Here is a 15,323-nt window from a genome sequence, read left to right as displayed (position 1 = left end):
ACAGAAAAATGCCCTGCAACTCCCAGCATTCCCATCCAGCTCGTGGGTGGATTGTTGTCCTTGAACCAGGGGAGATCGGAGTTCAAATCCCCTCTTAGCCAGGAAGCTCACTGGGTGGTCTTGTGCCAGCCAGGGTCTATTCCTCCACCTTCACCTACTTAAGAACATCAGAAGAGCCCTGATGCTGGATCAGACCATGGGTCCATCTAGTCCAGCGCTCTGTTCAAACAGTGGCCACCCAGCTGCCCAGAGGAAACCCACAGGCAGGACATGAGTGGAACAGCACCCTCCCACCCATGTTCCCCAGCAACTGGTGTACATAACCATACTGCCGCTGGGGTAGCACATAGCCACCATGAGTGCTAGCCATTAATAACCTCTTCCTGCTCCAGGAATTTGTCCAACCCTCTTTTAAAGCCATCCAAATTGGTGACCATCACTACACCTTGTGGTAGTGAGTTCCATTGTTAAACTGCGCTGTGTGAAGGATGTCTTTTCTTTGATATGTCCTGAATCTCCCATTGTTCAGCCTCATTGGATGACCCAGTTGGGTTCTAGTATCATGAGAGAGGGAGAAAAATGTCTCCTTATCCACTTTCTCCACACCAGGGATAATTCCATACTTCACAGGGTTGTTGTGAGGGTAAAAATAAGAGAGCCCCACATCTGTTCCTGTGAACTTTGCATCATAAATTTCGCACACACACACACACAGCCACCTTGTGCCATCGGAAATAATCCTGGTGCCTGGGTTGTGGCTGGGCAGTAGAAGATTAGCCGGCCTCCTGGTGCTGCACCCGGGTCTCGTGGGTGTGGTTGTTTGCAAATCCCTGTGTGCAAACTGTCCAGGCTGCAGGCAGGCAGAGAGAAAGAAACGCTGCTGGGAGAGAGGGCAGGCCTCTTTGTCTTAAGCCAGCAAGACAAATTGTTAAATTTCCTCTAGCCGATGTTTCCTCCCCCGCACCCTTATTACTTAGTTCTGCGGCTCTAGGTCCATTTTTCTCTGTCTTGAAGGCGTCCTCTGGAAACCCAATTATTGTGGGCTTGCCATTGGCGGGGGCTGCTCTCTCGCCCCCCCCCTCGCCTCCTGCCTTGAATTAACACACGCACAGGTTCTTTGTAATCAAACGATGGACGCCCGGAAACCAAAGGATTCCCACCCCCTCCGCCTTTGTTTCCTCTCTATCGTCCCTTCCTGACTTTTCTAAGATGCTTTGGTCTGAGTAATCAGCCCCAAACCTTACCCAGGCGCTTCCCCCCTGCCTTCTCCCACCACCTGTGGAATAACAAGATCAATAGCAACAACGTGAAGCGGCTTCCAATCCCGCTCTGCCCGCTGGGCCCTCCGGCATCCCGTGGTTCTAGCTCGTTCGGTGTTGCAGGGTTTTGCTTGTTTGGTGTTGCAGGGTTTTGCTGGTTTGCTTATGCAGGTTCCCACCACTTCCTCATTAGTCTGCATGAGCTAAACAGTTCCTGGAAAGAGCAGGATGGAGGGAAAGTCGTCCTGGCTTGGTCCCCCTTTGAGTCGTGTTTTTCTACCCAGAGCGATTCCGTCCGGCGGGCGATCGGCGAATGTGTCTCATTGTGGGCTTTGGGGATTTCTGGTACCATAGCAGCAGCAGCTGCTCAGAATGGAAGAGCCAAGATGGCCGTTTCCCCCAACTCCCAGAATCCCCTAGCCAGTTCTGCGTTACTGGCATCCTGTGACAAGGGTTTAATATGGTGTTTTATTCCTTTAACCTTTTAATCTTTTATTGTTCACTGCTTGGTAATCTGTTTAGATGTGGAGCAGTATATTAACGTGGTAAATATCGTATTTCTTCGATTCTAAGACACACTTCCCCCCCATATAAACATCTCTAAAAACGGGATGCATCTTAGAATCACGGGAGCATTTATTGTTTCTTAGAATCAAAGCTTTTTTCCTGTTGGTGGTACTGAAATTAGAGTGCGTCTTACAATCGATGGCGTCTTAGAATCAAAGAAATACGGTAAATAAATCTAGTAATATACTCGTTTAGGCAAACGTACCATGCAGCCGCATTGGAAATACTATTCACCGTTCTATTTGCCCACCGCAAGAAGGATACGGCCGAGCTGGAAAGGGCTGGGCAAAGGGCTAATTCAGGGGGGTTCGCGGTCTGTCTCGATGAGAAACAGCAAAAACATTGGGCTTTTTAGAGGAGACGGGGCAAATCATTCTGTTTATTTCTTAAGAAACTGTATATCCCGCTTTTCATCCCCCCCCCCGTCAAAGCAAACACAAAAGCGAAACAAAATACAATAAAAACCAGTTGATACAGCAATTAAACGGGGGGGGGGAATCTGATATGTGGAAGAAATGGATTGAGCTGTCCATCCCCCCAATAATACGGGTATCAAACGGATTGGCCAGAGATTTAGGACAGACCAAAGGAAGGATTTCTTCACATGACAGAGAATTAACTGATGGAACTCGCCGCCACTTCATGGCCCTTTGCTTGGGTGGCTTTAAAAAAGGTGTAGACAAATGGATGGAGCAGGAGAGAAGTTTATTCATGGCTAGCAGTAATAAAGGTCAAAAGGAGAACCTCCATGTTCAGAAGCAGTATGTCTGCAGGGGAAGCATCTAACTGGCCATTGTGTGAAACGGGATCAGGTATCCCTTTGGTCTGATCTAGCAGTGGTGGTATCGATTGCTCTGATAACATGACTGGACTGCTGCAATGCTTTCTATGCGGGGCTTCCCTTGAAGGTGGTTTGGAAGCAGCTGTGGGTGGAGAATGGGCTGGCCTGGGCTGCTGTTGACAAGGGAGACGAGATGTGAGCAGATTACGCTGGGTTTGGAATCTCTGCACTGGCTGCCAATGAACTACAAGGCCAAATTCAATTTGTTGGTTCAATCCAGGGCATTTCCAGGTAGGGCTGAAAAAACTCCTGCCCGTCATTGTCTACAACACTGGGCTAGATGGTCCCATAAGGCAGTTTCCTGTGCTTCTATGTCCCATGGCAAGTTGGAATGCTTATAGGAAATTGTTCTGTTTCTTTTCTGGTCTGTAGTTTCATGGTATTTTATTGTGCATTTGTTACACTAGAGTATATGATTTTAACAGTGTTTGTGTGTTGTATTTTTTTAAAAACATAATTTCTTAGCCCCTTTGGCTCCTTGCGAGGAAGGGCAGATATAAACATAAATAAATGTGTTTTGGATTTTGCAAAAAAGAAAAAGAAGCAACTCTGGTGTGTTTTCCTCTTTTTTGTTTGTTTTTTGTTTCAAACAGAATCGTGTCCTCGAAGCTTGGATTGCACTCTGCAGCGGCGACAGTTCTGCCCCCCCAAATCTCACGCCTGTGGCCCCTGCCTCCCACAGTTTGTTGACGATGGACATGGCAAATGCATTGCAAAGACACAAGTGTCCCACGGTAGGTTGGGGGTGGAGGCAGGGTGCGGAAACCCTCAGCCAAAATACATTGCAAATGTCAGTTCCCCAGCTCCAAACAAACACATTTCTTTGTGGAACGTCCTCATCCAATTCAAAAGCTGGATTCCATATTTAATCAAAGTTGTATTGCATCACTGGTTGCTGAGTATTTGCTCAAAGTTGTACTACATCATGGATGCTGAGTATTTGCTTAGAGTTGAGTTCCCTTAGGAGATTTTCAGGCTGCTTCTGCATGTTGGTATGAAAGATGAAAATTACAACAACAACAACAACAATGAAATATTTATTACCCGCTTCTCCCTCTGGATCGAGGCGGGCAACAACACTAAATAAAATATAATACATAAAATTAGTTAAAAGAGCATTTAAAACCAATACAACATTAAAATAACAATCACAGCATCTTAAAATTCTTAGGTTTAAAATACATCTGGGTAGGCCTGCCAGAAGAGACTAGCCTTTACAGCTGTCTTAAACTCAGAGAGAGCATTAAGCTGACGAATCTCCTCCGGCAGGCCGTTCCACAGTCTGGGGGTGGCAGAAGAGAAGGTCCTCTGGGTTATGGTTGTCAGCCTAGTCTTTGCTGACTGCAGTAGATTCTTCCCAGAGGACCTGAGTGTGCGTGGTGGATTATATGGGAGAAGGCGATCCCGCAGGTAACCTGGACCTCCATGTAGGGCTTTAAAGGGTAGGGCTTTAAACACTTTATACTTCACCCAGAAACTAATTGGCAGCCAGTGAAGTGATTTTAAAGTTGGTGTAGACAAGACGGTTTGTTAGGAAAAGGAGTTTACAGGAAATATTGTGAGAACACGGAGTGGCTACTTTAGATGGGACAATATTGTGAGAATTCAAACTAAATTTTCCTGTAGTGTGAAAATTTCACTGAAGCACATGTCCTGCTCATCCACGCTCTCCAAGGTGAGCAGCAGTGTTGGAAGAAAATGTGTAGAACCTGGCAGCTTGTGTAGGAAGGAGCCTCGTATTTTATCAGCAGCATGGCTTTATGTAAAGTGATAACGACAGATTGGAAGTTATATAAGAGCCCGGTTGTTAAGGGATTTGTGTTTGAACTGCATTTCCAGCTCTCTGAGAGATTATCTCCTGCTAGGGGTATATCCTTTTCTCTTTAAAATGATGAAAGCTTAACAATTCTGTACTTCTGTGTACTTGCAACGGTTTGACTTCTGATCCAGGGATCCAGTGTGGTTAATGTGTTGGACTGGATCAGGGGAAACCTGGGTTCAAGTCTCCACTCAGCCCTGAATGACTTCGTGTGTGTGTGTGGCTGCATCTCAGCCTAACATATTTATTTTGAGTTAGTTAGCTCATTTCTATACCACGGAGAGGGGCAACCACATGGTTTGAATTGAAAACTTCCCCTCCGTTCACTTCCATTAAGACAGTGCCATGTAGTGGCAGAAGATCCTGCTTTTTCCCGGCTATTACCACTTTAAAAGTGCTTCTCAAAAGTGCTTCTCCAAAGGATAGTGCCTGAGATGTCCTGGTTATTCATGATGAGAGCGCCTTCTCCCTTACCAACCTGCCTGGTCACTGAGGTCATCCGAGGGCCTGCTCCTGGTGGTTCCACCTAGATCCATCCTCCGATTGGAATCCACTAGGGGAAGAGCCTTCAGCGTGGTGGCGCCCCTCCTGTGGAACTCCCTGCCTCTGGAGGTCAGGCAGGCGCCAACCTTGTACTCCTTTCGGCGCCTCCTGAAAACATCTTTATTCCAAGAAGCGTTTCTTTGACATGCAGCCTTGGATTACTGTTATTGCTTCTTTTAAATTTTGTTTTAACTGTTTTTATTCTGTTTTTATTTTCATTTTACCTTGTACACTGCTCCGAAATTTTTCAATGGGGAGTGGTATATAAATAGTCTAAATAAATAAATAAATAATAAATAAATAAATGATCTGCAAACTGTAATGAATGTGCAATAAATCACTCATGCAAAAAAGCTTTGTGACCAGGAGCTAAATGTGGACTGGCACCAATTTTTATTCTTTAGCTTTCAAATGGATTGGACGGGAGAACCCTTCAAAGGGAGGACACCTTCAAATAGAGGATAGTCCTCTGTAAAAGAGGACACCTGTCCACTTCATTGTGTTGCTTGCTAGAAGATCATAGCAAGGGAAGTCACCTCAAGCGCAGGAACGGTCGTAAATGGTTTTAAGGGAGGGGGGTGAGCAAGTCCGGGATGGCTTGGTCACCACCTTTCTTTCTAAGGCGCGCCCAGCCCATTAAAGCCCTGTTGCTTTGCAAAGTAACCTGGAGCGGCACAGAGAGGGATTATAAATTTGGCCTGTATTCTTTGCGCTGTGCTGGACGTTGCATTATTAAAGATGTTTTTCATGTCCTGAACAATCAAACTCTGGAGAACCTGGCAGGGTCATGAAATATTGACTTAAAAAGAAAAACGTTTTAAGCCGCAGGGATGTTCCGAAAGGAAATTCGCATTGTGTGCCTAGGAACGGCTGGCGGGCAGAGACAGGTGACAGGCTGGCTAAGTCAGGGTGGGATTCTGAGCCCCACTGACTTCGGAGCCACCAGCCTCCACTGGGAAAGGATATAAGTTTATTTCATTTACACGTACTTCAAGGCTGCAACCCTTTGTATATGTGTGCGAGAGTATATTTGTATATATGGCTTCATATATACAGTATAATTATGTTTTATAAAATATTTAGTAGCATTCTAAATATTTATTTTATGCCTTCTGCACCATTGGCACGCAAGGTGCCCTCCAGGCAGAGCTAGAGAGAGCTCCCTGCCTGCATGGAGCCTACAATCTAATGTTCTTTTTCATGGCCTGATGAGAAGTGGAGGCCAGCAGGTCTCCATCGGGTCCTGGTTTTGGCCAGCCCCTTCCTCAGATCTCTCCCCACACACCCCACCAAGATTCAAGCAAACTTCACCCGGGAGCTGTTGTTTTCGCTCCACGTGTGCTGAGAGAGATGGGTGCAAATCCCAGTTTCCAAACATAATGGGGTCAAAACCTGAAGAACATGGTTCCGTCTAACAAGGGGCAGCTTTTCTTAAATCATCCTCAGTTCGAGGGACCCCCCTAAAAAAACACGTTTGTTGAGATTGCACCATAAATATAATCGCATCCTGTTCACATTTTAAACCAGGTGCCGGAGTTCAGCAGTAGGACCAAGAGGCTGGGAGAAATCCAGAGCTCAAATCCCCCCCCCCCCGCCTCAGGCCACGCAGCCTCTCTCAGCCCAATCCTACCTCACAGGGTTGGCGTGAAGGCATAAGTCCATTTGTTGCAGGAAGACCAGGATCCAAATCTGCCGTATTGGTTTGCAAACAGATCGGTTAGAACTCTGATTGTTAGATTTTAAAGCAGGCGTGGGTTGGCGCGTTCTTTGGGCCTTTTGGCTTGACCACCTTTGCTTGGGTTTCTCTCCATCCCACCTACCCCCCGCCCTCCAAATCATTCCTTTTTAGGCCGCACTGCTGTTCCCAACTTAGACGAAGAAATCGACTTCGTGGCGGATGCGCTGTCCAAGCAAGACGATGCCCAGCTCCGTCTCACCCAGAATGGTGAGTCCCACATGGGTGCCCCACATGGATGCATTATTGGGTTCGCGCTTGCACGGTTTAAAATAGGATTTATCCAGGCTTCATTTATCTATCTTTATTAATTTGCACCATTTTTACCCTGCTCTTCAACCTCCGAAAAAGGCTCTGAGACTGAGAGTGACCCACAAAGTTTAAAACTGAGTCCATCCCTGAAGCTGACAGTCTAAAAGACACAGCTCAAAAGGGAAAGGGACAGGGAGGGAGAAGGAAAAAACAAAACTCAGCCACCAGTTTTGAAGTTCTTACAGGTATTCTTTCTGGCTGGAAGCTCCCTCCCTCCATCTCTTCCTTCTCTGGGCTATGTCTAAGGCCAGGTTTGTTTCCCCCTTGCCGTGACGGTCTTCCTCTGGGAAGCAGAGGGGGCAGGATGCTTTCTTCGGTGGGGGGCTTCCCCCCTCAGTACCCTTTTGTATTCATGCACAGAAATCCCAGCTCCTGCAGGCCAGCGCTCCAATGCCAGTGTGTCAAAGACAGGGTCCTCGCCGAGGGGCCAGGTGGACCGCCCCCCTGGAACACTGCGGCCTCCCACAGAGGGGGTCCAGAGCGCCCCAGTGGAGTCCTTGCACATCTCTTCGAACGACGCACTCATCCTCGGTGAGTAGTTTAGCAAAGCCGCCGGGCGTCCCATGTGTGTGCCAGATGTGCTCCCCGTTCCATCCGTGAGGGAAATCCTGGATAGATGGAAGTGCCAAGTTCCTAGACCTCAGTGAGGAGATTCCTGCATTTTCCTTTCCCGAGAAAATGTGGAGATCAGATAGGATCAGAAGGCCAAACCCCCCAAAACTCACCTTTACATTTAGGACTATGTGAAGCCTCTATGATCAGGACCTGTTGGGGAACAACAGGAGAAGCTAAACTTTGGCCACACACTTTTCAAGCTGATATTATTAACCTCTATCTATCTATCTATCTATCTATCTATCTATCTATCTATCTATGCCTTGCCCAACCTGGTGCCCTGCAGAGGTGTTGGACTGCAACTCCCATCATTCTTCAAATACTTAAAAGGTTGTCACCCAGAGGAGAGCCAGGATCTCTTCTCAATCCTCCCAGAGTGCAGGACACGGAATAACGGGCTCAAGTTAAAGGAAGCCAGATTCCGGCTGGACATCAGGAAAAACTTCCTGACTGTTAGAGCAGTACGACCATGGAATCAGTTGCCTGGTGAGGTTGTGGGCTCTCCCACACTGGAGGCCTTCAAGAGGCAGCTGGACAACCACCTGTCAGGGATGCTTTAGCGTGGATTCCTGCATTGAGCAGGGGGTTGGACTCGATGGCCTTGTAGGCCCCTTCCAACTCTGCTATTCTAGGATTCTAGGATTCTCTGCCAGCACTTCTTTGGTGCACCAGGTTGAGGAAGGTTGATCTATATTAATTACTGGCTTGTTAAACAAGTTTGGTCAAGGCGGTGTTCTATCATTTTTATTATTATTATTGGAGTGATTTTAAGTTGTACATTGCTGTGAAATCTAAAAGGGGGAAGGACGGTCAATAAATGTTTAAATAAACAAATATCCTTCGATAAATCTAAACTAAATCATATGGGCTTATTTTAAAAAAGAAGACCACTCTAATGCTTTGGATGTTAGATATCTCTGCTTGCCTGAAAGCAGGGGTCAGCGGACCCTCAGCCCTGTCTGTAAAAGGTGCTGGGCTCTTTATACTTTTGGCAGTGCGTACTGTAGAGCCATGGTGTGTAATCTTTTAATTTTTTTTAATGTAAAGTATTTTTATCCCACTCCTCAGCTAAAAAAAGGTCCCAGAGCAACTTACAATCCATCAGTTAAACAAGGCATTCCCTGACCGCCAGCCTTACAATCTTAAAAAACAACAACCACAGCACACAAGGAAAAGTGATGGGGAGGGAAGAGGAATTGAATTCCTTTCCCGATGAGTCTCTGCCTTTTTTCCAGGGATGATAGTCGTGTGTACCGCAGCCGGGATCGCAGCTCTTGTGGTGGCGGCGGTTTGCTGGTGCAGGTGAGCCTTTAGAAGAATTTTCTCAGCAAGGCGCAGACAGCTGTGCTATAGGGTCATGGAGACCCTTCCTCAAAGAGTGCCTGGAGGTGGGGTACAGCAGCAGCAAGCACGTCCGTGGGTCTGTGTTTGTATTCCTCCCTATGTACATCCGTGTCTTTATACTTCATTTGCTGCTTTGAGCTTATATGGAAATCTGCTATGAAATGTTGGTAAATCAACCCATTTGCTCATTGGGCTTTTATGTCACCCTTCTTCCATCTACGAAGTGCGGAGGTATTTTTTAAAAAAACATTTGGGCACAAGAACATTCGTACGAAGCGGGCCAGTGCTGTTCTGTTTTTACAGACTGAAGAGAACGAGCGCCAAGAATGTCCCCCCAAGGCCCCGCCCCTTACATAGGCCCCGCCCCTTTCACCCAACCATCCGCCAGGTTTTGTGCGGGTTTTCCCACATTCTAAACAGTTGAAATGCCTCTCCTAGGCTGGCTGGGGCATGCGGGGAATTGTAGGACCTTTCCCCCATCTGAACGTGCATAAGGTTGTGCCCTTAAACTAGAATGTGGCTGAACACTGTCAGAAACAGAGTGCTAGGCTAGATAGACTTTTGGAGCGATCCAGCAAGCTGCTGGTGTGTGTGTGACGTGTGTGTGATTTTTCTACTTTCTTCTCCCGCTGCAGGCTGCAAAAAGAAATAAGACTCGCCCAGAAAGCGGATTACCCAGTTCACAAAGCACCGGGGCCTCCAACGTACGACAAGATCTCGGTACGCCCATCTCCTCCTGCGCACGCCTGTTTGCTGGCGGGGTCCATGCCCTTCCCTGGAAAGGGGGTTGCTGATTCCCCAACCACAGGCTGTGAAAGAGCCGCTCCTGCCCCCAAATAAACCAGTGGCAGGCTCCTATGGGCAGCCCAAGGGGCCCACCCACAGTGCAGTCTTACCTCCGCATCTCTGAATGAGTTGCTGTTCAGGCCCTGTGACGTTCTGATCCGTCTCTGCTGGCAGCGGGGACTCATTCTGCCACAAGTGAGCATCAAATACGGTTGATGCAGTTGCTCCCAATGCAACAGAATTTCCTAGCCTGGGAAAAAGGTTTCCATTCTAATTTGCTGGTGGGGAGGGAGTTTTGGGAAATACGGCCCTGGATTGAGATTATTTTGAATTTTCTGAAGTCAACACAAGTGCAGTTTCCACCCTGCAACAGCACGCGCAGTGGCCCTGAGTTCTCCCTGTCTTTTTCCTCTCCAAGCCTGGTGACAAAAACTTGGCCCAGAGTGCTCAGATGTATCACTATCAACACCAGAAGCAGCAGATGCTCTCCATGGAAAAGTGAGTGGGTTTTTCCTTCACTTGCCCTGATTTTTAGCCTTCTGTTCTCGGGACGGAAGAACAAGGGTTGTGGGAGATGGCAGGATTGTCGGAATGGGGTCTCACCGCTCGCCTCACGCCTGATTCCAGTTTGCGATGGCTGCCTGCTCTGCGCAAATGGTAAACGTGCACGAATCGAGCCGTGCTTGAGTGGGAGATTTACGCAAGTTCCTCCAAATCTCTGCACTTCTCCTAATTGGCACAGTTTTCAATCCTAGACAAGAGCGGAGCTGATACAGAGGAAATTTGCGAAAACTGGGAAATTTGCACAAATTGAACTGGGAATCGGGAATGAGACGAGCACATGTTCGACACTTTGCAAATATTTTCAGCGGACACATTTTCACGTTTGAAGCTTTGAACAGGGCATGCTGGGATGTTTTGCGAGCAGAAGCGAAATTCTCGTAACCTCTGTTTTGTTCAGAGTTTTGTTAATTTATTATTATTATTATTTAATTGTCCTTTTCCTGTTTCCGCTATGGCAATTAAATCTGCTTTGTTATAATTGGTGCAAAAAGACCACAAAGTCCCAATGCCAGTGCCAGGCCCTTATCGGCAACTCTGGCATTGTCATAGAATAGCAGAGTTGGAAGGGGTCTGCAAGGCCATCTAGTCCAACCCCCTGCTCAATGCAGGAATCCACCTCAAAGCATCTCTGACACATGGTTGTCCAGCTGCCTCTGGAAGGCCTCCAGTGTGGGAGAGCCCACAACCTCCCTAGGTAGCTGGTTCCATTGTCATACTGCTCTAACAGTCAGGCAGTTTTTCCTGATGTCCAGCTGGAATCTGGCTTCCTTTAACTTGAGCCCCTTATTCCGTGTCCTGCACTCTGGGAGGATCGAGAAGAGATCCTGGCCCTCTTCTATGTGACAATGTCTCCCCTCAATCTTCTCTTCTCCAGGCTAAACATGCCCAGTTCTTTCAGTCTCTCCTCATAGGGCTTTGTTTCCACATCCCTGATCATTCTCATTAAATTAAACAAAGTTGCCATTCAGCTTGTCCATGCCTGACAAATAAATAAAGTGCTGCATTTTAAATGTGGGTGGTGGGTGGTAGACCAGTATGCCTGGGGCCAAACATCCCAAAGGCCTGTTCAGACACATTAAACCCTGCTGGTCAGGGCTTTGGGTTAAGCAGCAGGGTTTAAGGCATCACAATATTTTAGCTTAAAGCTGGAGCTTCAACACCAAGCGATATCCCTGCCTGCTACTATAAAGTGCAGCCAATTGATGACATTTAATTCGGTTCCAGAATTTCAAATAGGTTTTTTTAGTTTACTAATTGAAATATTTATAAACTGCCTTTCTGCCCCCCCCACCTGTGTCCCTAGAAATCATGAAAATAACTTACATTAAGTCTCCAGTTTAAAACCACAGAGCTACCTTTAAAAACATATGAGAGAGTGGAATCATTAGGAACCACGAAAAGCCACACTGAACAGAAATGGGGTTTCCACCTGCCTAAAACTGGGCCCGTCTGACCTCGTCAGGGTGGGAATTCCACCTTTGGGGTGCTGCTACAGAAAAGGCCCTGTCCCGAATTCCCCCCAACCTCACCTCTCTTGGTGGTGGGACATATCGCAGAGCTCCCGAAGATGATCGCGCTGTACGGGTGAGTTGATATGGAAGGAGGCGGTCTTTCAGCTCTCTCGGCCCCAAACTTCAGGGCTTTATGGGTATGAACCAGCACCTTGAACTGGGCCTGGAACCAAATTAGAAACCAACGCAATGACGTCAGCCCAGGGTAATACGGCCCATAAAGCACAGGGCAGAGAGCAATCTGGCTGCAGCATTTTGCACCAGTGGCAGTTTCCGAACAGTCTTCAAGTGCAGCCCCGAGTGGAGCATGCTACAGTAGTCTGAATGGGAAGTGATGAAGGCCTGTGCTGCTGTGGTCAGTTCCCTCCGCTCCAGGAAGGGGTTGCAAATGTCAGACCAGCCAAAGCTGCCCGCCTAGTCCCTCTCCCAGTCTCTCCGGAGGTTTTGTGCAGGATTCTTCCTCCCCTCAGTCACAGTTGGGACCTGGATCCCCCACAGTCCTTCGCAGTGAGCAAGGGAAGTATCGGTGGATGCCATGTTTCAAGAAGACACGCTGGCAAACCTCCTCTGCTCAGGGGGACTGAAGCCCTTCCAGGACTGCAGCCTGCCAACTCAGCCATGTGTTTTGGTCTCTCTTTGGGCCTGTTCAGAAGACACATTAAACCCTGCTGGTCAAGGCTTTGGGTTAAGCAGCAGGGTTTAGGGCATCTTGTGTGATGTGTTTTGCTAAACCCTGCTCACTCACTAATGGCAGTCAGACCGTCTGCAGCAGGGTTAGCGGCTCTAACCATGGCTTTAAACGTTGTGTGCGACAGCACGGCTTGTGGGTAGTGCTAACCCCAGAGAACCACAGTTTCTCTAACCATGGAGCCCAAAGTGTCGTCTGAACAGGCCCATTAAAAGCTGAGGCGCCTGGGGTGGGAGCATGTCTGAATTACGCAGTGTGTGAAGAAGGAAAGAAGCCATAGCGGTGAGAGCTTTGTGATGGGCACCAAGCTAGATGGCTTTAAAGAAGGACTGGGCAGAACCACAGAGGAGCCGGGCAGTCCGTCTGCAAAAAGCCAGTTCGGTCCCTAGAACTGATACGCTCAGAGGACGGAGGCGCCTACAAACCGGATTTGGGGGGTCAAATGCAGGGATGGCATTACCATTCCGTTAATATCCGGAGGCTCCTGTCGGATGAACCCTGGTCCAATCCAGCACGGCAGTTCTGATGGCGCTGGGCTTCCAGACACGGCCGATTAGATTGCGGAAACCCATCCAGTCTGAGCGCCCAGAGTTCTGCAGGTGGTCAGACCTGAAAATGGATGTTCAGAAACCAGGACTCCGAAGCCGGGATGGGAAGGTTTAAACACAAGGGAGGTGGCTCCGAATAACCTTCTAGGTCATGGAACCCGTAGAGAACGTTGTCTTGAGGTGTGGAAAGAAACTTGGGTGTTGTGAGTTGGGAAAGGGGGAGGGATGCCATGTTCCGAGACCTCCCCCCTCATCACTATCTCAGTGTGTGAATTCCTCTCCTCCCCCCACTCCCATCTCTAGGAATAAAGAAGAGCCCAAAGTTCCCGAATCAGTGTCCTCGGATGAAGAAAACGAAGATGGAGATTTCACAGTATATGAATGCCCTGGCTTGGCTCCAGTAAGTACCTTTCCCAGTGTGCAATTCTTCCTCCCAGCCCACGCTCTCTCTGCCATTCTTGCTCATTGGTCCTTGCTTTTTTAATGGGCCACGGTACGTGGTACACTGTGTGTTGTGTTGCAGGTAAGTATGTCCTGACACCTCCCTTTCTGCTTAGAGCTAGGGGTGCCCGGATGTTGTTGTTCCGTCCCGTCTGTGTTCCGTGGACTCTCAGGCATCTTTTGTTCTGCTGTCCATTCCGTGACGGAATCAGATTTTTCTCAGTTTCCTAAAGTTGCAGTGAGCACTTCCGAAAACACCTCCAGATCCCCCCTCATATGTCTATTTCCACACCTTGGCATGTTTGTGGGTGGGCAGGCGGGGCGAGGAGGGGCACGTTTCCAACCACTGTTTTGTTTATTTTTCGTATTGTTGTACAGCTAAATTTGCACACAGTTCTAGAAAGTAAAAAATATATAAATCCACAAGTAAGCGCACACGACTCGGAAAAAGCCAGTCCGCTGCCAAATCCGTGGGACGGATCCCGATCTCATTTGAATCCGTTGCAGGTTTCTCCAACATCCTATTCAGACAGAGCCCTGTTGCTCGAGGGTCTGTCTTTCCCGCTCCCCCATCCCGCCCCAATGTCTTGGAAGGGGGGCTGTGGTGGTCCTCTCCCGACCCCCATCGCATGACAGTGGCGCCACCAACCACAAGGGGAGAGGATTCCTCCGGGCTATTTTTACAGGAATATATATTCCTCCGTTTTTTGTTTTTTTTTTAAAAAAAAGAAGGCTGTGGAATCCCTTCCATAATTTTTCCCCAAGACTGTTGCCTTTGTTCAAAGCTAACCATGCTTTGCTTTTTCACCCTTCCCCTGAGGTGGTGGTGGTGGTGGGGTGAGATCACCTGTAGCAGCAGAACTTCACCCCCGGGGTCAAATCCAGACCTCCTGGGTTCCTCACATGCCCCCCCCCGCCCCTTCTCAGCACAGTTTGAAAGTTAAGATTGTACCCTATGAATTGGCTTTATTCGAACTTGGCGCCCTCCAGATGCAGGGGACTGCAACCCCGTGGTTGGGGATAATGGGAGTTGTATCTCCCCCATGTCTGAAGGGCACCAAGTTGGGAAAAGTCTTGGTTTTCTTTTTAAAGTGCAAATTCAAAATGCAATAGTTGTGTAACTGTTTTTTCTGGGTTTGTTCCCCCCCTCCCGTGTCCTCCTCTGTAAACATCCGCCCTCCTCCCCGAATCGCTGCAGACCGGAGAAATGGAAGTGAAGAACCCGCTCTTTGACGACTCCTCCTTGCACCCCCCACCACACCCCAACCTGCACCCGTGACCCCGAGCTGAGCCTGTTTTGGACTGGGTCTGCCCAACGCCCGCCCTCAGGAACGCTCCGAAACCGCTCCCCTTGGAAAAGGCAGGGCAGCACCCAGTGCAGCGTGCCCCAAACGTCCGACTGTGGATCCCTGCCACCCACGACAAATTAACCTCTGAAATCAAAGGCGCCACCTTGGCTTTGAGCCGGGGCTGCTGCTTCCCTCTCTGGCTCTCAGCCGTTCCTGCCGCCGTCTGCTCAGTTCTGCTGCTTCTCGCTACTGAGATGACCTGGACGGGACGGCCGTTGCGATATTTTATTGGCTTGCCGGGAAGGAAGGAAGGGAGAGACCAGTGTCTATTTTACAACCATGCTGTTACAGCCCCCTGCCCGCCCCCCACCATGCCAAACTCCATCTTAATGTTTACCGTCAGAGCAAAAAAAAAGGGACTCTGCCTTGCCTAAAAGGAAGCCAGTTCCAGAAATCTCTCT

The 15,323-nt window shown here is 48.5% G+C and overlaps 1 protein-coding gene across 1 annotated transcript in view; it reads left to right on the top strand.

Annotated features, from left to right (window-relative positions):
- Positions 1 to 15,008, top strand: part of NPDC1 (neural proliferation, differentiation and control 1) — a 41,206-nt gene extending 26,198 nt beyond the window's left edge. Inside the window, exons 2-9 of the mRNA XM_063144513.1 lie at positions 3,261 to 3,401; positions 6,879 to 6,974; positions 7,437 to 7,607; positions 8,927 to 8,993; positions 9,671 to 9,755; positions 10,240 to 10,319; positions 13,436 to 13,532; positions 14,772 to 15,008. Coding sequence (XP_063000583.1) covers positions 3,261 to 3,401; positions 6,879 to 6,974; positions 7,437 to 7,607; positions 8,927 to 8,993; positions 9,671 to 9,755; positions 10,240 to 10,319; positions 13,436 to 13,532; positions 14,772 to 14,852 — 818 coding nt within the window. The 3' untranslated portion in view covers positions 14,853 to 15,008. The remainder of the gene's footprint in view (positions 1 to 3,260; positions 3,402 to 6,878; positions 6,975 to 7,436; positions 7,608 to 8,926; positions 8,994 to 9,670; positions 9,756 to 10,239; positions 10,320 to 13,435; positions 13,533 to 14,771) is intronic.
- The last annotated feature ends 315 nt before the right edge of the window (positions 15,009 to 15,323 follow it).

The sequence above is a fragment of the Elgaria multicarinata genome, chromosome 19 (genome assembly GCF_023053635.1).
Source record: "Elgaria multicarinata webbii isolate HBS135686 ecotype San Diego chromosome 19, rElgMul1.1.pri, whole genome shotgun sequence".
NCBI lineage: Eukaryota > Metazoa > Chordata > Lepidosauria > Squamata > Anguidae > Elgaria > Elgaria multicarinata.
Note: the sequence above shows the minus strand (reverse complement) of the source record. Positions and strands in the feature narration are given on the sequence as shown.